Source organism: Eucyclogobius newberryi, unplaced genomic scaffold, assembly GCF_026437365.1.
Source record: "Eucyclogobius newberryi isolate DKJ021-1_F unplaced genomic scaffold, fEucNew1.0.hap1 SCAF_22, whole genome shotgun sequence".
NCBI lineage: Eukaryota > Metazoa > Chordata > Actinopteri > Gobiiformes > Gobiidae > Eucyclogobius > Eucyclogobius newberryi.
The window spans coordinates 17,795,609-17,817,649 of record NW_027315857.1 but is presented as its reverse complement, the minus strand read 5'-3'; the positions used below and the strand labels follow the sequence as shown (position 1 = coordinate 17,817,649).

The following is a 22,041-nucleotide window of genomic DNA, read 5'->3' as shown; positions in this document are numbered from 1 at the left end:
TGAACCCTTTGCCCATCTCATGTCAGGTGAACACTCTCCCTCTGCCCTCCACATGAACCCTTTGCCCAGCTCATGTCAGGTGAACACTCTCCCTCTGCCCTCTACATGAACCCTTTGCCCATCTCATGTCAGGTGAACACTCTCCCTCTGCCCTCCACATGAACCCTTTGCCCAGCTCATGTCAGGTGAACACTCTCCCTCTGCCCTCCTCATGAACCCTTTGCCCAGCTCATGTCAGGTGAACACTCCCTCTGCCCTCCACATGAACCCTTTTCCCTGCTCATGTCAGGTGAGCACTCTCCCTCTGCCCTCCTCATGAACCCTTTGCCCAGCTCATGTCAGGTGAACACTCCCTCTGCCCTCCACATGAACCCTTTTCCCTGCTCATGTCAGGTGAACACTCTCCCTCTGCCCTCTACATGAACCCTTTGCCCATCTCATGTCAGGTGAACTCTCTCCCTCTGCCCTCCTCATGAACCCTTTGCCCAGCTCATGTCAGGTGAACACTCTCCCTCTGCCCTCCACATGAACCCTTTGCCCAGCTCATGTCAGGTGAACACTCTCCCTCTGCCCTCCACATGAACCCTTTGCCCAGCTCATGTCAGGTGAACACTCTCCCTCTGCCCTCCTCATGAACCCTTTGCCCAGCTCATGTCAGGTGAACACTCCCTCTGCCCTCCACATGAACCCTTTTCCCTGCTCATGTCAGGTGAACACTCTCCCTCTGCCCTCCTCATGAACCCTTTGCCCAGCTCATGTCAGGTGAACACTCTCCCTCTGCCCTCCTCATGAACCCTTTGCCCAGCTCATGTCAGGTGAACACTCTCCCTCTGCCCTCCTCATGAACCCTTTGCCCAGCTCATGTCAGGTGAACACTCCCTCTGCCCTCCACATGAACCCTTTTCCCTGCTCATGTCAGGTGAACACTCTCCCTCTGCCCTCCTCATGAACCCTTTTCCCAGCTCATGTCAGGTGAACACTCCCTCTGCCCTCCTCATGAACCCTTTGCCCAGCTCATGTCAGGTGAACACTCCCTCTGCCCTCCACATGAACCCTTTGCCCAGCTCATGTCAGGTGAACACTCCCTCTGCCCTCCTCATGAACCCTTTGCCCAGCTCATGTCAGGTGAACACTCCCTCTGCCCTCCACATGAACCCTTTGCCCAGCTCATGTCAGGTGAACACTCCCTCTGCCCTCCTCATGAACCCTTTGCCCAGCTCATGTCAGGTGAACACTCTCCCTCTGCCCTCCTCATGAACCCTTTGCCCAGCTCATGTCAGGTGAACACTCCCTCTGCCCTCCACATGAAGTTTACAAAATAACTTTACACTTTTGGAAAAATAGTACCGGTAACAACATATTTTAAACTTTTCTATGAAATCATGTTTTTAAATGGAATTACCCTTTTTCCCAATTAAGTTTTCAAAAAATATATATGTTTATTTATTTTCACAAAGTTGACTGGTAAATTACTGCATGTATGTTTTGTTTCAATATAATATATCAATAAAAAATTTAATTTCGCAAATATACCAACTGTTTTTGTAGTTTTGACATTAAATTTTACTTTTAAAAATGACAGATGTTGTAAAGCGAAAGCCGCATGTTTCAGTTGGTCTTCATTTCACCTTTGTCAAACTGTCCCTCTATGTAAATCTCACATTAGTTTCACATCACGTTTTCCTTCCCATAATGTTTTCTCGTCTTTTATTAAAATGAAAATGAACAAACTCTTGCCACCCCCGAGCGTTGACTATGGGAGATATATTTGTTGTGTTTGGAGATTATACATGAGCCTCCCGCTGGAAGTTAATGAAGAGTATGACTCAGCAGGCTCACAGTGGAGGATGTAAATAAGAATTAGAATGCAGCAGGAGTTTAGAGACATTTGTAAATACTGATGTTATGATCAAACTGACGCAAAAAGTGGTTCTTTAAGCACTGAAAAGTTTAGTTGTGCTAATGAGGCATTATGGGATGTTATGCTTTTACTTGTACAGTGACATACATTTATAGGTTTTGTAAATTAAACAATACAGACTATGAATGTCTGCTTCCCAAAAAATAGTCTTACTCCAATTTCTGAATGACATGCTTTTGCTGACAGGGGATTGGCTGTAGACCTGAAGTGAAAATGACCCAACATATCACTGATGAATAGAAATGTCTGCTGTCCACATTATTGGCACTTTTCATTTTGCAGTTGTGACATCTCGTACGTGTTGTTGTGTGTATGTCAGAGTGCTGGGACCAGGACCCTCACCGCAGGCCCACCTTCAGCTCCATCCTGTCCCAGCTGCTGGCCCTGGAGCAGCAGGTGAAGGAGGAGATGCCCCCCGAGTCCTTCCACTCGCTGCAGGACGACTGGAAACTGGAGATCCAGGACATGTTTGACCAGCTCCGTGCCAAGGAGAAGGTAACCAACAATTTACGCAAGTGTCAAACATTCGCGTAAAGGGATCAGAATCAGAATAAGCGCTGTGGAAAAGTAAGTACCCAGGGCTCAGATTAAGGATTTTCTCTTGTATAGCTGTGCTGCTAAACAATCCGTTATTTTTTTCAAATTTGTACAGGAATTTGATAATTGCATAGCAAAACACGCTCTAGTTGACGTTCCATTCCAGCTAAAACGTTTAAATTTTTGGTTTTGCTATTTGATGACGGTCCCTAAGCTCTCGGCTCCGGCTGCACATTTGATGACGGTCCCTAAGTACTCTCGTCTCGGCTCCGGCTGCACATTCGGAGAAGTGTAATTCGCTGCGCCCAAAATATGCATCTGATTTTTAAAAACGAGGTTGTAGTCACTTGGCAGTGTAAATATGAATATTTTGGCAGGTGAATGATCTGCAAAGACTTTTGCGTTTAGGAGCTGTCGACCTTGGAAGTCCAAATCTGTGAATGTGACGCTAATTTTACCGCATGTGGCTCCTCCCACTTTCAGACTCGCGATCTGAGACAGCCGCAGGACTCGTCATGTCAACACAGCGTCCTACATTGTGTCATGCTGTTATTGATGATCGATTGACGAGTGATCAGTACTTTTAGGCGCTTTGGTTATAAGATAAGATAATCCTTTATTGTCCCACATGGGGAAATTTCATTGGTGCAACGCAGGTAGATACAGAGGCAGATACAGAAGAAAAGAACAGATCACTTATAGGAAGTCTGAAAAACACTTATACACTTGAACACACATTTTTGTATCGCAAAAGCTTTACTCTGGACAGGTATTTCAGAGCATTGCACTTCTAGTTACAAGTGTTTTTAAATGCTGTGCGATTGTGAATGCTTTTAATGCACAGAAAGCTATGAGCTATAATCTGCATCAGCTTCACCGACTCTAACATGGATTTATAAACAGACTCACATGAGGATTTATATAGTCGCTTAAATGTTTATTTTTGTAAAGAACGCTTTACACTGGATTCATGCTGATGTTTTGTGGACTGGGCTTCATCGATTTGGGGATTAAAATAAGGACATGGATGAGAACACTGTAGTTTAACGTTCGCTTCATGAGAGGTGTGTAAAAAAAGATACTGCCCCGCCTACTGAGGCAACAGCTGTTTTCAAAAAATGAAAATGAAATAAGTAATTATTTGTCCTTTTCACTATTGCCCATGTTTGAATCCTTCCTTTGTGTCGGTGTCTGCTCCTGACGCTCTGCTTTATTGACTGTCGTAGTGATGTTTAATGGTTACGATCTCACTGTGTGTACAGTCAAAGTCAGACTTCCAAACGCTCCTGAATTATAAGCCACTCCATGGGATTTAAAAAGAAGAAAAATGTGTACATATATAAGCCACTGTAGCACGAGATATTTAGACAGAAAGATAGTATGCCGTAGTGATGCAACGGTTGTCTCTTGACTAGAGATGCACCGATTCCAAAATTCTTGGCCCATACCGATTTCCGGTTTTTAAGGAGGTCTGACCTGCCAAAACCAATTTTTCCGATACCGATTTTCTATCTAGCCACTGATTTTCCCACAAACTACCCAGTATTATATATGTGAAAAAGTTACATGTATACAGGACACACGTTTTATAATATAAAATGTAATTTATTTTGTGGAAAAAAAGAAAAATAAATATAATATATAAATACAGAACTATATACTAACTAATATATGGCCTGGAGAAGAGTGGGGGACACAGAGGAAAAAGGAGTCCATTTCTCCTGCAGAAGATGCAGCTCCAATGGTTCCAGATTGAAATCAAATGAACTATTTTCATATAGTAATTTATACATTTGTAATTTTACACATTCTTTTGAATGAGCTGGAACCCTCTGCAGGAGAGGAAGCAGGTGGAACATGAGGAGGGTCAGTCCCAGAGCGCTGCCAGCACCTCCCTCTCAAAGCTGGAGGACTCTGGCTCCAGGTCCTCTTCCTTGTGGTTCTACAAAAAAACACACATTGCAATTTAGATGACACAGGCTAAAAAACAAATTGTAATCCAACCAAATGCTTTTTACACACCAGTGGGTGCAGCAGAAGGGCCAGCATCCCCTGAAGGAGCAGGAGCAGCAGGGGCAGGAGCAGGAGCAACAGGGGCAGGAGCAACAGGGGCAGGGGCAGGAGCAACAGGGGCAGGGGCAGGAGCAACAGGGGCAGGAGCAACAGGAGCAGGAGCAGCAGGAGCAACAGGGGCAGGAGCAACAGGGGCAGGAGCAACAGGGGCAGGAGCAACAGGGGCAGGAGCAACAGGGGCAGGAGCAACAGGGGCAGGAGCAACAGGGGCAGGAGCAACAGGGGCAGGAGCAACAGGAGCAGGAGCAACAGGGGCAGGGGCAGGAGCAACAGGGGCAGGGGCAGGAGCAGGAGCAACAGGGAGGGCTGAAGGCAAATCCAGATCTTAAAGAACATTGTACAGCAGTTATATTTTAGCCCAGTACATTTACTGCAATATTATTCAAACTTTTACTATTATAATACAGCATATTTAATGAGGCACATATGTGTTGCCAATATGATTTTCCAGTTTCATCAGCTCTTTGATAACTTCACACACTCACTAGAAGCACAATGAGCTGTGCACTATAGATTCTAGAGCACTATAGATTCTAGAGCACAGCTGATTGTGTGAACATTTCTTTGAGGCTGTGGGACAATTAAATAGTCCTGACATTAGATTGTAGTCACTCATTTCACTGTTCAAGTCAGTAATTTAAGTTTTGTATCTACGTAATGTGATCTCAAATGCATCAGAGTATTTTTAAAGTCTCATTTCAGGTGGATGAGATGTCTTGTTAGCATTAGCTCGTAGCTCTCTGCTAGTTGAGCAGAACAACAACAACAACTAACTCTTCTGACAGCCCTGCTGCTGCTTCTTCTGGCCCCTTCATGTGTCCCTACTCTTCTGCAGATGACTCTGAATAAACACATGAACTCGTCAAACACAAACCAGCGCAAATTATTTTGACCGCATCAACTATCAACACGTAGATTTTAATCGTCTCAAAGTTGTAATATCTTACCCCACAGTCCAGTCTCCTCTGATCCTCCTCCAGGCTCGCTCCTTCTTGTGTTCCACCAAAGTTGAACAAATCTGAACTTTTCTGCGACGAACAATTTTAACGCTTTGAAGCTTATGCGCCTGTCAAAGCGTCTAGAGCGGAAAACGGCAAAACGCACCCTCTGCGCCGCGCTCCACGCCGAAAAAGCAGGAATCGTGCCGCGGGAAACGCAGGAGGTGTTCGACACACGTTTACATAGACTTTAATGTAAACTGGACACTTTGGCCGCCGCGCTCTGAAAGAGTCTTGTAGTTTTTAGCTGTTTTGCTCTGGGCGCGCTGAGCTGCTACGCACTGCGCATGCGGGTCAGTTTGGATCGGCCAAAAACCGGCAATTACGACATGGACCGGCCGGTCACCGATTCTGGCCGATTCAGCATAAAACCGGCTTTTTAAATCGGCGGCCGATTGATCGGTGTATCTCTACTCTTGACCCATGGGTTTCGCGAATTTTGCGGGTTCTGCGGCTCTCATGCCATTGTGGGGCTGGTATTTTAATAGATCCATGGGCTGGTTATACCACATGTCTGATCTAAAGACCAGTGTGAACTGATTTACCTGTGTCTGTCCATGTCTCCATATCTGACCCTGCTCCTGCACTTCTACTTAGCGAGTTAGCCTGAGAGAACTTCCTGCTATAGCGCCCCTACGGGGGTCCAACTTTTCCAGTAGTAGTTGTCGTGTGTTTTAGTATTTGTCCGTCGAGCAGAGTATTGAAGTTAGCCAACTTTATGCCTACTCACAGTAAGAATTCATGTATTTTTTGGAAAAGAAAACACCTGTTGAATGTCCTACTGTTGAACATTTAGGCAAAGCTATAATGTTAGCGATTGTAAGAAATATGACATACAGTGAATCTGAGTAATGGATGGAGCTACATTAAAATGCTTGGATAATTTAGTTGACATAAGGGACATTTTTCAGTTTTTATTTGTATTTGACTAAACTAAAACATGCATACAACCTTGTGAATTAAATCAAACAAGCTATTACCGTATTTTCCGGACTATAAGTTGCACCTTTTGATAGTTTTGGCCGGGGTGCGACTTATATTTAAGATAAGATAATCCTTTATTGTCCCACATGGGGAAATTTCATTGATGCAACGCAGGAAGATACAGAGGTAGATACAGAAGAAAAGAACAGATCACTTATAGGAAGTTTGAAAAACACTCTCAGTAGAAGATCTCTTATAAACAAAAACTCCCATAGACAAAACCTCCCATTTCATAACAAGGGATGGAGGGGAAAAATAACAAAGATAAAAATGAATAATAAATAAATACCATTGCATGTGATCACGACAGTAATTGCACATGAATTGCACAGTAACTGCACATGAATTGCACAGTAATTGCACATGAATCACGACAGTAATTTCACAGTAGGACAAACAGTTTTTGTTATAAAGTCTGACAGCTGCAGAAGGAAAGACCTGCGAAATCTTTCCTTCACACAGCGAGGGTGGATCAGTCTCTCACTGAAGCTGCTCTCCAGAGCGGACAGTGTCCTGCAGGGGGTGAGACTCATGGTCAAGCATACTTGTTAATATGTAAATGTTTATATTTACACTTATATACTTATACTCCGGAGCTACTTATATGTGATATTACTTGTTATGTTATGTGCAACTTAAATGTTTTTTTCTTCTCTATTATGGATGTTTTGGCTAGTGCAACTTATACTCCGGTGTGGCTTATAGTTTGGAAATTAAGCTTTTGTCCTGGTTGACCCCGTAAAGCCACCGTAGCTCTGCGTAATGACAAGCGTTTCTCACAGAGGTGTAAAAGAACACAGATGTGATGCAGGACAACAGAAGGTACGAGAGCTTCCAGACTCCACCGCTCGTACATTCTTGCTGCATGGTTCACACTTACTGCAGCTGAAAACTGACTTTATTTGTCCCCAGCAACTTTTTACAACACAACAATATTATTATTTAGGCTTTTAAAATTACACTCATATTTCATTTTTGTATAACTGAATGCCAATCGAAGGCTGAAACGGATTTGTAGAATTCACAACAGTTGCTATTGTTATCGATATTTTGGGGGCCATTTGTATTCTCCAAATTATCTGCTGTGAAAAACCTCTGTCACTGTTTATGGCAGTTATTCAATTATTTTCCTGAGGGTCAGATTTTTGGGAGGGCTCAACTTGCCACCACTTTTAACTGGCATAAAATCTAAAAAATAAAATCTCTCCAACACTTGTTAAAATGAGAACTTCTTTATTCGATTTTTGTGAAAAATAAAACACATTGATCTGATTGGCAAAATTGCCCATCCAGTACTGAACCAGAATTGAACTAGAAATAAACCAGGATACAAACAGAACAAACCAGGTCCAAATCAGGACCAAACCAGGACTGAACTAGTAATCGTAGAAAACTTTTGGAAGATGAGCCGCGGATGTACAAACAATACTTTCGATACCACCTTACTTTTATTATCATCATTCTGTTGACATTTCCACAGTGTTGCAAATATACTGTTTTCCTTTATGGTTGGAATCTGACTGGATATTGCTTTTGGAATCAAATGGAAAGTGAAACAGCTGGTCACACGTCCCAAGAGACCGCCGCTTAGCCACGTTCACAACAGCGCCCTCCTCTGATGAACTTACGGGAATGCAGCATTAACATTTTCACACAAAGCTCCACATATGTCCTTTAGTCAGGTTTCTGGCTCACAGAAACATTGTCCCATGCTGGAGATGAAAGTGCTCTGTATACCCTTCACATTGGTTGATCCCTCCTCCTCCTGTTTGTCCCCTGCAGGAGCTGCGTTGCCGCGAGGAGGAGCTGAAACGGGCGGCGCTGGAGCAGAAGTCTCACGAGGAGTTCCTGAGGCAGAGGGAGCAGCAGCTGGCCCAGTGGGAGCAGGACGTGTTCGAACGCGAGCTCAGCCTCCTCATCCTCCACCTCAACCACAACCAGGAGAAACCCAACGTCAAGAAGAGGAAAGGAACCTTCAAGAAGCACAAGCTCAAGGCCAAGAACGGGAACGAGAGGATCAGCATGCCCCAAGGTACACAGAGGTTACTTTTGGGTTGGCCTGTTTGGGACGGTTAGGATTAATGGCACCCGACACCAAAACGTTACAAAATAAACTTTAAATCATACCTAAATGGTACTTTTTAATCATGAGACTGTTGAGTAATTCCAAGTTTGTGTCGCTAGAATGAACAGGAACCTATCATTCAGTTTTCCTGCATTTACTTCTGCTGTGCACCTCTCTTTATGTAATACAGTTGGTTTGGTAAGCTAAGGTACACTTTATAGTCACGTTTAACGGAGGTGTGTAGACTTTTTATATCCACAGTATTTAATACATGTCCGAAATAAAAGTCCAGAGTCTTTTGCAGCAGCTTAATTTGCCTGAGTCATGGTGGAAAACCACGGGTGTCTCTCCAAGTCTTCCAGGCTAATTCTTTGAGAGTGATTCTCTTCCAGACACACCTGGACGAATGTTTTCCCCTCTTTAGACGCCGTACTGGTTTTCATGCTCAACTCTCCGATTAACCACTTATTGGTGTCAAATTTGCGGCGGTCTCCGTTGAGCAGGTTGAAAGCCACTGCCCCGATCTGCCACACAGAAGTTGGACCGGCCCTGTATTTATGTTCCAGGTACAGCTCCGGCGGAATGCTGCCTGAAGAGCCCATGAAAATAGTGTAAGGCATTTCAGTCGCAATACACCCACTTCCAAAGTCAATGATCCGAACTCGAATGCCGTCCTCTGTATCTTGGATGAGGATGTTGTCGAGCTTCAAGTCTCTGTGGAACACCTTCTTATTGTGGAGGTCGATCACCGCCAGGACCAGTTGTCTCATGATGTTCCTGACGGTGTCTTCAGACAGAGGGTTGACACTGTAGTGTGCGAGGTCCATGGAAGGGTCGGGTCTCTCCATCACAATAATGATCCTTGTGCTTAATATGAACCAGTCGAGTAGAGAGACAGCAGCGCATTGGCCCAGGTTGTCAGGTCCACCAGCAGCTTTGGCCATGAGGTAGGCCTCCTCAGGGACTTGGAGCAGCTCTCCTTGTCCGGCCACAAAGGTGAAGTCCACCTCTTCCTTTTGTAAATACTTGATGGCAATCTGTAATTGAAATAAAAAGGGTTCAGTTTTCTTTATTACAGCAGGTGATCATAATTTACATACAGAGGAAGCATTTAGCCCTGAACTTAACCCTGAACTGGCATTAAAGAAATGTCTTAAATAATAGTTGACATGTTAGGTGTTAGGTGAAGAGAGGGGCAGAGCTATCAACCGATCACCATCGGGTGCTCAAAGGTTCATGGAAGTTCACCCTATTAGTCCACAAGTGCTTTCTGAATCTGGAGAAGGCTTTCGACCTTGTCCCTCGGGGTGTCTTTGGGGGGTGCTCCGGGAGTATGGGGTCCAGGGGCCCTTTGCTTAGGGCTGTCCGGTCCCTGTAAGACCGGAGCAGGAGCTGTGTTCGCATTGCTGTCAGTAAGTCAGACCTGTTCCCAGTGCATGTGGGACTCCTCAGGGCTGCCCTTTGTCACCGGTTCTGTTCATTGTTTTTATGGACAGAATTTCTAGGCGCAGTCAGGGGTCGGAGGGTGTCCGGTTTGGGGACCACAGGATCTCATCTCTGCTGTTTGCAGACGATATTGTCCTGATGGCTCCATCAAACCCGGACCTGCAACATGCACTGGGACGGTTTGAAGCCGAGTGTGAAGCGGCTGGGATGAGAATCAGCACTTCCAAATCCAAGGCCATTCTCAACCGAAGAAAAGTGGCTTGCCCTCTCCAGGTGGGTGGGGAGTCCTTGCCCCAATTGGAGGAGTTCAAGTATCTCGTGGTCTTGTTCACGAATGAATGAAGGATTGAACGTGAGACGTGAGAACACAGTTGGATCGGTGCAGCGGCTGCAGTGATGCGGTCGCTGCATCGGACTGTTGTGGGGAAGGAGCTGAGTCGAAGTAGAGCCACTGCTCCTCCACTTCGAGAGGAGCCAGCTGAGGTGGCTCGGGCATCTGTTCTGGATGCCTCCTGGGCGCCTCCCTGGGGAGGTGTTTTGGGCATGCCCCACCGAGAAAAGTCCCCGGGAAGACCCAGGACACCCTGAAGGGACTATGTCTCTTGGGTACCGTGGTAACGCCTTGGGATCCCTCGAAAGAACTGGAGGAAGTGTCTGGGATGAGGGAAGTTTGGGAGTCCCTGCTTAGACTGTTGCCCCTGCGACCCAGCCCTGGGTAAGCGGAAAAAGATGGATGGATGGACAAAATACCGTATATACCGTACTTTACGGACTTTAAGCCGCTACTTTTCCCCACACTTTGAACCCTGCGGTCATTATAACGGTGCATCTAATTTATAGATTGTTACTGCCTAACGGCCACCGGGGGGCAATCTATCAGGAAGTGCAAGCGTTTGACGCGCTGGAGAGGACGTCAGTGGAAGCACTGTCCAAGGGACACATTTATAGTTTAAGCTTCAAACGCTGTGAGTTTGATTACAATCAGACTCATATTCACAGTCTTTAGTTTAGAATCTGCCACATTGAAATTAAACTTTCTGGGCCAGACCTGACTCATGGGTCAAAAGTCAACATGTGCATGGTCCATGGTAGTGACCATATTTCTGTGTAAATATCTCATGTTACAATGTAACCTTCACTTGATGAATTGAATCCACAAACATCTAACTATCATTGTCAAAGTTATCAAGTGTCAAATGGACTTTATATTGTATTTTGTGCAAATAAAGGCTGAAATATGGTGAGTGAAGGCTTCTAGAAAGAGAATATTTATGAATAAAGTGTATTATTGATGAATCTGAAATAGATATATTTTTACATTTTTGGTTGATGCTACAGTCTTAGTTTCTTTTTAAATAAGTTTTAGAGTCTATTCCAGCTAACACTTACAAATGTCAAAATTTAACTCAAAATCCCAATTTGTCAATTAATCATTTCACCCAAGAAATGTTGGCATGTTCTGCTGACATCATGGACTTGTCCTTACCATCAGACCGTCGGACTTGCGCACGCCACTGTAGATCGCGCCAAAGGCTCCGCACCCCAGCACATTGCCCAGCTCGTATTTGGCATTAAAGTCATTCAGACCTCCAGCAGGAGCCAGCTGGGTCAAGAGGTGGCGCTGTTGAGCCTTGTATTTAGCATCAGAGTCATCCAGACCTCCAGCAGGGGCCAGCTGGGTCAAGAGGTGGCGCTGTTGAGCCTTGTTGGACTTGGATTTTTTCACTTTTGGGCTCGTACCTGCAAAAGATCAACAATTGTCAACTGATATGTTTCGAATGTTACATGTTTTTAATTATAACTTCTTAACTGCCATAATCTCCTGACTCATTTTTCATGTCATTTACAGTACCTGTAGTAACTGTTTATGATAGTGAAATGGTGGATTTTTGTCAACAGTTTTCTACATTTTTGGCAATCTTCAACATGTTGCCACCCTTAAAATATTCTCTCGAATAAGAATAACTCGTTGTGCATTAAACCTGGAAGAAATCCACCAGACACGTGTTTGTCCCATTGTCTGGGTAAATAAATTCTAATCTAATCCAATTGCTGTATTGTTAAAACAAGTGAGTGTTTTTGTGTGTGGCGTTCACTTACCTTCCTCATTTCCTCTGGAAATCTGAGCGCTGGACTTGCGTTTGCATTTAGGCATGTTTGAGAGCACTTTAAAACTCACAAAGTCGAGTAGTTTTGATTGAGTTGAGGAGAAATGTGTAGTTGTTTTTGTTGTTCTTGCTTCAAATGGCGGTTGGAAGTCGTCTGCCAAGGTGCATTTGCCGCCACCTACTTTATTCTTAAGAGTAACCAATCAGCAGTGTGCAGTGATGATGTCTTATAGAACGCAGGCTTTGACTGGCGGAATGTGGGTGCTTTGTGACATCATCGTCCGGCATGATGTCATAAAGCACCCGTTGGCAAGACACTTCACCCAATGGGAAAATAAATATAGTCTGGCGGTAATGCAACAATTGGATGCCAACCGCACCACCACCACCACCACCGCCGCCGCCGCCGCCGCCGCCGCCGCCGCCGCCGCCGCCGCCGCCGCCGCCACCGCCACCGCCACCGCCACCACCACCACCACCACCACTACCACTACCACTACCACTACTACTACTACTACTACTACTACTACTACTACTACTACTACTACTACTACTACTACTACTACTAGTTTTCTAATGGCATTTTAGCAGCTGCTCTCTTTATTGGAAAAACCTTCCTCATTGGGCCTTTATCTGATCTAATGTGGTAATTTATACCTGTGTTTGAGTGTAATTTGTTGGTCTGCCATGTTTTTATGAATTATGTAGGTTGTGTCTAGGAGGGGGCTAAAGATGGATATTAGCTTTGGCTATATTTAATTTACAGACATTTGTTATAGGGCTGATGATCATTATGCTAATCGATTAGTCTAGATTAGTTATTCAGAACGCAAAAGTCACGTGACGAAAATATTTTTACTACATTTGACCCAGATGAAGCTGAAGATCTTGGTGGAGCACATTATGGACAAAAGAGTGTTTTCATCAAATACACTAAATTTACTCATAAACCTTCTTTTTAGCTCATGGCATGTTTTTGAACATATTTTTCCTAGTTTCCTCCTAAAGTCGCATATATATTTTTTTCTGATACTTAATACTTAAGTCAGTTCATGGACCATTATTAATATGATGTTACTGCACCCTTCTTCTGTGTTTTGATCAGAACAATTGACCTCAGAGTTTTACTAACTTCAATGACACCCACCAGATGTATACTGTTAGTCTTTCCAGACATTCAGTGGATATATAAAAATAAGTTAAGTTCCTTGATCTTCAGCTTTCTAGCAGAAGCCTGAAGTTTTTGTGCCAACATTGACTGGTATTTGGAACCCTTCATAATTCCCCCCACCTTGACTAAGGCAGGAGGAAAAACGGCCCCAAAGCTTGATGCTACCACCACCATGCTACACCGTGGTTATAGGGTCACATTAAAGGTGGAAAAAGTTCTGAAATAATTTCTTTGGACTTTTATTTCTACATTAAATGAGACAGAGTCTTTTGCAGCAGCTTAAGTCGTGGTGGAAAACCATGGGTGTCTCTCCAAGTCTTCCAAAAAAAATCTTTTAGAGGAATTCTTTTCCAGACACACCTGGACGAAATGTTTCCCCTCTTTAGACGCCGTACTGGTTTCCATGCTCAACTTTCCGAGTAACCACTTATTGGTGTCAAATTTGCGGCGGTCTCCGTTGAGCAGGTTGAAAGCCACTGCCCCGATCTGCCACACAGAAGATGGACCGGCCCTGTATTTATGTTCCAGGTACAGCTCCGGTGGAATGCTGCTTGGACAGCCCATAAAAGTAGTGTAAGGCATCGCACTTGCAATACACCCACTTCCAAAGTCAATGATCCGAACTCGAATGCCGTCCTCTGTATCTTGGATGAGGATGTTGTCGAGCTTCAAGTCTCTGTGGAACACCTTCTTATTGTGGAGGTCGATCACCGCCAGGACCAGTTGTCTCATGATGTTCCTAACGGTGTCTTCAGACAGAGGGTTGACACTGTAGTGTGCGAGGTCCATGGAAGGGTCGGGTCTCTCCATCACAATAATGATCCTTGTGCTTAACATGAACCAGTCGAGTAGAGAGACAGCAGCGCATTGGCCCAGGTTGTCAGGTCCACCAGCAGCTTTGGCCATGAGGTAGGCCTCCTCAGGGACTTGGAGCAGCTCTCCTTGTCCGGCCAGAAAGATGAAGTCCACCTCTTTCTTCGGGAGATGCTTGATGGCAATCTGTAAATGAAATAAAAAAGGCTTAGTTTTCATTATTACAGCAGATAATAAGTCATACAGATAAAGGGCAGCCTAAGCATTAGCCCTGAACTTAACCCTAAACTGGCATTTCTTTTTTGTAGTCTAACTTGTCATACTTTTAAGGACTAGTAATACTAATAATACTTTAATACTGATAATATGTAATTAAGTCAGTATAGATAATCTGTCAATAAATCAATCAAAGTTTATTTGTAGAGCACAGTTCATACAAAATGATGGACTTGTCTTACCATTAGACCATCGGACTTTCGTTCGCCGCTGTAGACTAAGCCAAAGGCTCCGCCCCCCATCTTCTTGCCCTGCTTGTATTTGGCAATAAAGCCATCTAGACCTTTCACAGGGCCCAGCTGGGTCAAGGGGTGGTGCTGTTGAGCCTGGTCAGCCTGTGCAGGCTTGTACTTTTTCTCTCCGGGGCAAAAGATCAACAAATGTCAACTGATATGATTTGTATGTTACATGTTTTAGTTTAACATCTTAACTGCCATATTACTAGTATTGACTACTTTTTCTTTTCATTTTTAGTGCTTCTAATGGCTGTTAATTTGCGTTTACTCATTTTACAATAAGTCAACTGTACAATAAACTGTTTTTGATGGGAAATTAATGGATTTTAGGGTTTATCAGCTCTTGTTTTCCCTTAAACTTGCAAGAAAAACCCACCAGACATGTGTTTTTTCCCCTTGTTTAGGTAAATAAATGCTAATCTAAAAATCTAAAAGTTGTATTGTCAAAATGCGTGAGAGTACAGTGTATCTGGCCCATAATTGTATCACACTGTACTTGTGCGCCGTTAACTTACCTTCCTCACAGTTGGAAATCTGAGCGCTGGATCTGCGTTTGCATTTAGGCATGTTTGAGAGCACTTTAAAACTCACAAAGACAAGTAGTTTTGATTGAGTTGAGGAGAAAATTGTGTAAACGTGTGGTTCTTTCAGAAACAGACAAGAAACTGTGATTTTGTTGTTGTTGTTGTTGTGTTATTTTTAATGGCTGTTGGCAGCACACTGAAAAGGTGCATTTACCGAGTCGTGAGTAACAAAGCAGTGAGCAGTGATGACCATTTAGAATTCAGGCTTTGACTTGCGAAATGTTGGCGCTTTGTGACATCATCGCCACAAAGCACCAAGTGAATTTCTTAAATCTTCCAACGTCAAATGTAATGTGGAAAGTTTAAACTTAAAGTGGAATGGACGATTTTTTCAGCAAATTTTTTGTCATATTTCTTCGTGGCGTGGATAAATCATTTGTCCTGCCACGTATCAATCATAAAATGCACCTACCGCTCACCTGCAGCCGCGTGCGGTTCGTCCCCACGTTTCCGCGTGCCTAAGCGCATGGATCTATCATAATATAGTTCCCTCAGTGTACGGGGCAAAATGAAGACGGAGAAAGACAGTTCGAGCTGACGCAGAAGTGGACAGAAATCTACGGGAGACGAGAGATGCGATGCGCTCCGTTACGTTAATAAACAAACGGTATCGGTCCGCACAGGGGAGTGCACATGCGCACTTCCGCCTGCGTTTTCAAATCGCCGAAAAATCGTCCATTGCGCCTTTAAGCAATACTTCTTGGGACCAAGTGGATCTAGAGACAGATTTGAATGATGCTTACAAATATTTCATGCATAATTTTTATGATTATTTTCCATTTAAAATACACAAGAAAATAAAAGCCAACTGAACAACCCTTTGATTTCTCCTGATATGTTGAGAATGTTTAGAATCCCATCTATCCTTAATGTAATTAGCAGAGTGGCTGCCCAAATCGTCAATACATTTGTTTAATTTAGATAATATTTCCCTTGAAAGTTCTGATTTAAGCTCAAATAAATATTTCCGTCAAAGGGCTATTGACTCAATTTCTTGGTTATAATAACTCCTTATTTGTAAATGCATATAAACGTCCTGTTTCTCAAAGTTGAAAAATTCTTTCAACATATCAAATCTTGAGACTGTGTTGTTTGGTGTGACATTTTGATCATTTTGATCATAAGTCAACCAGTTTTAGATTTTAACATCTTTGTTTTGATGATCTCCTTCCATGTTGTAAGCCTAGATTTCACCCAAGGGTTCTCCAAATGTTCCATATGACTCAAGTGTTTATCATCTCCCAGTAAGGCCTGTACAGGAACCCCGGCACATCATTACTCTCAATATTTTTCCATTGAGCTTCTTATTCTGGGTAACACAAGTATAGTAACCCTCTGATTTGAGCTCAAATAAAGTTTGTTCAGTTATCTGTATTTTTCATTTCCCTTTGGAGCATGTCTGCCTCTCCCAGTGTTCTGAGCACGTATTTTGTCCTTCAAAAGTTACCAGAAGAGTCTCTGGGAAAGAAAACCAATGTCTCAGTATTCACTTCCTGAGTTCTTCGCAGATGTGGTGGAACTTTTCCTGTTGACGAACCTCGTATGGGACGTCTGGGGCAAAGAAGACGCGCTTGCCTTTGAACTGGACGTCTCCTTTAACCTTTTCAGCCTTCAACACGTTCCTTCACATAATCGTTAAGAAACCTCTTTATCAGGCCTCGTGGTTTATCAGTTCCTGGTCTTGTTTTGCCCAAGCGATGTACTCCTTATTGACTGTATTTTTGTTGTTTTTTCTTATGCGCAAAATAAATAAAAAAATTACATGAACAAATATTAATGAACACAAATTAAATATGTTTGCTTAGCTGTACTGCACTTCTTTTTATGAAGCCTTCTTCATTATTCAACTAGAACCTTTTAACCAAAAAATGCAACTAATCCCTATACATTAATCACGTAAAAATCCATGCACTCTAAGGGTTAGCCTTAAGAAGTTGCTACGTTAGCATAAAGTAAAGGCTTTCCAATGGTCATGTTGGTGAACGCAGTTTACTGGTCCAGATCATCTATTATTCATGAAAGCCTATGGAAGTGTGTTAGAGAGTACAAAAACTTTGCATATTGCGTGAGTGCAAGTAAATAATTAAAATGTTTTTTCCATGTATTTTTGATCTGCTGTGTTGGTTTGCTATCAAATTTGATAACCCTGAAACCATATTATACTTCAAGCATAACTATGGGGGAGTTCAAATAACAGTTAAATACTGTATTTTTTATAGTTGAGAAAACAAAAAATATATGCATACAATTCACTAGAAAAATCAATAGATTTATTTGAATTGACTACCATTGAATACCAGCACAAATCTTTATCAAAATCCCCACCTTTAATGCTTCAACCTTTCTCAAACTGTATGAAATACTTGAAGTACTTTAAAACAAGTACTTTTACTTTTTACTTAACTTTACTTTTACTTAAGCACATTTTATGTACTACTTATACTTATTTCATTTTTGCTCTTGTCTATACTTTTACTTAAAGCTGTGGTCCCTGATTTTCACACTGTGGAACCGGAAGTATAAATGTGTGTCTCAAGCTCTCACAAACCCTTGTTGATATCCAATTGCATCATTTTTCAGAATACATGTTAAAAAAAGAGGCCTAGCTTCAAAACGGCTTTTTTTTTCAGATGGCGAAAGTGAAACTGGGGTGGACCCCCCCAAGCATAGCCAATCAGTGCGAAGCTTTTATACCCCTTATTTTAGGTTTGTCGAGACATAGATAGAGACGGAGATGGAGACAGTGTGCAACAGTCTAGTTTTTGACTTTTGAGGGAAAACACAAAATGTACTCATTTACTAAACAAAGTCTGACACCCCAGTTTTAAGTAACACATTTGAGTACATCTTCCACCACTGTATAACGGTAACGGTGTTTTTTTGCGATTGTGGGTTCAAAAATACTCCAGAAATGAAGAATGTTGTGATTTCATGAAACGTCATTGTGCTTTCAGACTTCATCCATAAGATCACGGTGCAGGCGTCCCCGGGTCTGGAGAAGCGCAGGAATTCACCTGATTTAGGCTCCGGCTCGTCTCCTTCTTTCGGACCCAGATTACGAGCAATTCAATGTGAGTACAACAACAACAACAACAACAACAGTACTGTATTTAACATCGGTAACTAACCACCACTTTGCTTTCGTGGGCAGACTGTTTAAAGCCCTAGGAAGAGACTTATCAGTTCTGCAGTTTTGGACAGGAAGTCGGTGGACCTCTTTCTATTACTAAGCCGTATAGATCAATATTGTGATTAACTGTACAATGAACAGAATATAAAATGATGATCTACTTATGTTATATTTCAATACCTGAAAAAGCATAATATGTCTCTTTTTAATGACACATGCTTATAGAAAACAGCTAAAGGCTAATTTGTATCTACGCATCGCGAGGTTGAGTAGCACAGACTCGAATTTCATTTACTTTTTCATCTCTGCAACGATGGCACAGACAAAATCAACCAAAATCTTTGCACTTTCGAACACATTTATAATGAGAAGTGCTGTAAAGGAATGATTTCTCACCTCAAAGACACTGCAGCTGCACTGTTCTTTCATGTTCCTCCAAACACCCACATATTTTGTCTTTTAGTCTGTCCCCGCCTTGGGCCTCTACCGTCCTCGCTTTCTTTCTCAGTCTTTCTCTTTTTTAAATGTTTTTTGGCCCGTAGGCTTTATTAGACAGGAGAGGAAAGTGTGAAATGGGGGATGACTTTGAGCCTGGCATATGTGTGCTGCGCCTTAACCACTCCACCACCGGGCTGCACTGAGTCTCTCTTTTCAGCCGTCCACGTATTCCCACACTCCCCGTAATACAAGACTCTTTTCTCTCCCGTTGCAGTTCCACTATTACACCAGCAGGGGGAAACGTTCCACCGTGTTTGCAACGCTCATGCTTGCTGCAGATATAGTGTTATATAAAAAAGAAAATAAAGAAATTGGCTTTGGATTTCACCTTTATTCTGTTGATACTGTATATTTTACAACGAGAAAGGAAGAATAAGTTGCAGGCCACTGTTGCAAATTTGTGGTTTAGCAATAGGCCAATGAAATGGATTTACGAGCAAACAATTACAGCTGTGGTTGATATAAAAAGAGGTTGTTGTTGTTGGGAAGTATAAAATTGTGTTGCGCGTTCTGCTGTATTGTGTTTCCTGCAGAGTAACAGCTAAGCTAATAATGAGGGGCTAACGACAACAACGAGAGGTAAAATGTAGACAACTGATGTTAAAGAGGACATATTGTGCTTTTTTTCTGGCGCTTAGTATCAAACTACAACATTGTTCAATCATGAATTTAAATTTTTTACATTGTTTAACTGCGATATTGATCTAAAACGGCTTAATAATAGAATCAGGTCCTGTTCAAAACTGCAGGATTGATCAGCCCCGCCCGCCTCTTCATACTCACTGTTCTTTTGTTTGTTTTTTTTACTGTGAATTTTTCCCTATGATTTTTTTACGGTTGAATTTGAAGGTTTGTAAAATCTAAGCACTGAATGTACAGACACATTCAGTGCTTAGATTTTACAAACCTTCAAATTCAACCGTAATAGAACCTTTTTATTTAGAAATTTCGAACTGAACTGAAATATTTTTTTTTGTTATCCAAATTTACCAGGATTTAAAATTTTGAGGAAACAAATGACATTTTTACATACAAATACACAATTTACTCGTTTTGAGAGTTTTTGTCCGATTAAACAATACTTTTGTCTATTGTTGCCCTGAATTAGTTTTAATGACTGCTCTTTTGATTAATGCTACATCAATAATTTACCAAACATGTTCTACCTTCCAATCTTCTCCACACCAAAGCCATAATGTCACGTCATCTCCATCCGAGCTCCTCTCTTTTCTTTGTATATTGCCACGTGTGAGTGTTGCCTGGTACATTGTGTGTGTGGTGATTGGTTCCACTGTGAATCGCGCCTGAATACAGCTAATGGCCTTGTTATGGGAGGAAATACAAGCCCAAATATGAAAATAATATGAATAACCAAAGAGCCGTGTTGGGAGCTGGAACTGGAGCGCCGTCGTTTCACAGTCCAGTGGTTTCGCCAAGAAATTTTGATTAGGTCTTGAAAGTAAGAAATTAATTTTATTTTTAGTTATTATTTAATCAACTCATTCTTTTTTAAGTTTTGGTCTTGTTCAGTCATACAAAAACATTTAAATCATGCAATTCATTCTGCAACTAATATGAATCTCCTGCATGTACAAACCGCCAGATTTTTAAAACGTAATCCTTTTTGTTCTTATACTAGACAGAAATGTGTTTTGCGCAGTGTATAATGTGAACGCGGCAATGAATGACAAATTCAAACTGATGTGCACTGTCTGCATCTGATTAAAAAGTATTTTAATCCATCACGAACCAGACGTCATGCCCTGTGGAGTTGGATGTATCGTCTGCTGTTGGTTCTCAGATTCCAGCTCTAGTTTTTGCTTCATTTAAAGTGTCTTGTCTTCCTATTGGTTAGACATGATTTAAAACGACCGCAGTGCTGGTTTAGGCCTATTGTAGACCATTGTGTGAAGCTGGCTGAACTTATCCCGGATACGTTTGCCCGGAAAGATAAACCCAGACATGAGCGTCTCTGGATGCTAAACCCGGATTTTATGAATGAAGCAGGGGGTGTGGTCAAGTGCCAGATGACCAATCAGAACAATGCAGATGGAAAGAGCAGTGCACAAAATGTTAATCATGAAATATATGAGGAATTAAAAGAAGGGAATATAAAAAAGCCAAAGGAAACAAAGGAGTTGATGTGGAGTTGGCATCACGACCTCACAAGTCACATGAGGAAGTTCATTTGATCATTCATAAATAAAACAAACTAAAGCACAAGTGTCATGCCATGGACTGAAGGACTGGCTCTGAAGTCTGAGCCATGTGCACAGTTACAGTATTTCATTTTTAATTGCATGTATTTAAAGGTCCCATATTATGCAAAATCGACTTTTCAGAGCATTTAACCTTCTTACAGTGCTACTATGTGTGCCCAAAGTGTTTTTTTGATTGATTCCCGCAGTTTTTAGCTACAGAACAGACGATATCCTTTCGTTGAATCTGCACATTGACGGGGGGTAGCAACAACCGCGCCTCACCACTCCCCCTTCTCCCTCCCTCCTCTCCCTGATATGTCACCTTTAATGTTAGACATTATGATTAAAAATAATGGGAAAGTGTTCCTCTTGAATAAATACTAAACATGATGTATTTCCTCATTCCTCTGTTGCTCTCTGTCCCCCGTCTGTCCGTCTGTCACTCGTTCACAGCAGCAGAAGACGTCTTGTTTGACAACTGAACCCGGTCTGGAGCTGGTTATGAGTTCAGAGCATGTTACCATAGAGATCTGCCCTGAAAGAAAGTGATCCAGCTCGTAGTACTGCCAAACCCTCTAATCCAGCCTCGTAGTACAGGCCTCTGTGGACCTCACGTGCTTTGTGATATTTGCTGTACTGTCGTGTTTTATATTGCGTGACCTTTAATGGTACATCATTTTCCAGGGACAACAGATGGAAACTCGCCTGCAGCTAAAATAAGGCATATTTACATGTGTTTTTATTTGTGCATTAATATGCGCTGTCCCTTTTCTGAATTACAAAATACAAAAATCTAAATAAATGTTGTGGTACTTTGAAAAAAAATCTGTATCTACTTGTCAGTTGGTGTGAAAAATTAGCGAACCATTTAATTAGGCTCCGAAAAAGTAGAAACTAAGCTTCCGAAAGGAAAATCAATCCAAAATACATACAGAGTTTGGACAAGTATAAGTCTGTATTCATCCGCCACTATGGGACTATTTGCTGTGATGTCATTGTA

At 42.3% G+C, this 22,041-nt stretch overlaps 2 protein-coding genes across 2 annotated transcripts in view; one reads left to right on the top strand and one right to left on the bottom strand.

The window, feature by feature from the left end:
- LOC140371792 (mitogen-activated protein kinase kinase kinase 11) overlaps positions 1-22,041 on the top strand; it is a 64,373-nt gene that overhangs the window by 33,160 nt on the left and 9,172 nt on the right. The window contains exons 4-6 of the mRNA XM_072459001.1: positions 2,241-2,416; positions 8,296-8,545; positions 18,167-18,283. Coding sequence (XP_072315102.1) covers positions 2,241-2,416; positions 8,296-8,545; positions 18,167-18,283 — 543 coding nt within the window. The remainder of the gene's footprint in view (positions 1-2,240; positions 2,417-8,295; positions 8,546-18,166; positions 18,284-22,041) is intronic.
- Positions 8,887-15,195, bottom strand: LOC140372108 (putative ribosomal protein S6 kinase alpha-2). The gene is made up of 7 exons (XM_072459391.1): positions 15,144-15,195; positions 14,575-14,750; positions 13,664-14,302; positions 12,125-12,320; positions 11,684-11,764; positions 11,511-11,611; positions 8,887-9,615 (listed from the first exon to the last, which is right to left on the bottom strand). Exons 1-7 carry the CDS (start codon positions 15,193-15,195, stop codon positions 8,887-8,889), a joined length of 1,974 nt encoding a protein of 657 aa, XP_072315492.1.

What these genes read in the sequence shown, in the direction of transcription:
- LOC140372108 (XM_072459391.1), bottom strand. Translation starts at nt 15,195, where the DNA reads ATGCCTAAATGCAAACGCAGATCCAGCGCTCAGATTTCCAACTGTGAG. An exon ending in GATTTCCAACTGTGAGGAAG is followed by an intron (nt 14,751 to 15,143) that starts GTAAGTTAACGG and finishes TTTGCCCCGGAG; the next exon opens with AGAAAAAGTACAAGCCTGCA. An exon ending in AGGGGAAACATTTCGTCCAG is followed by an intron (nt 12,321 to 13,663) that starts GTGTGTCTGGAA and finishes GTTACTCTTAAG; the next exon opens with AATAAAGTAGGTGGCGGCAA.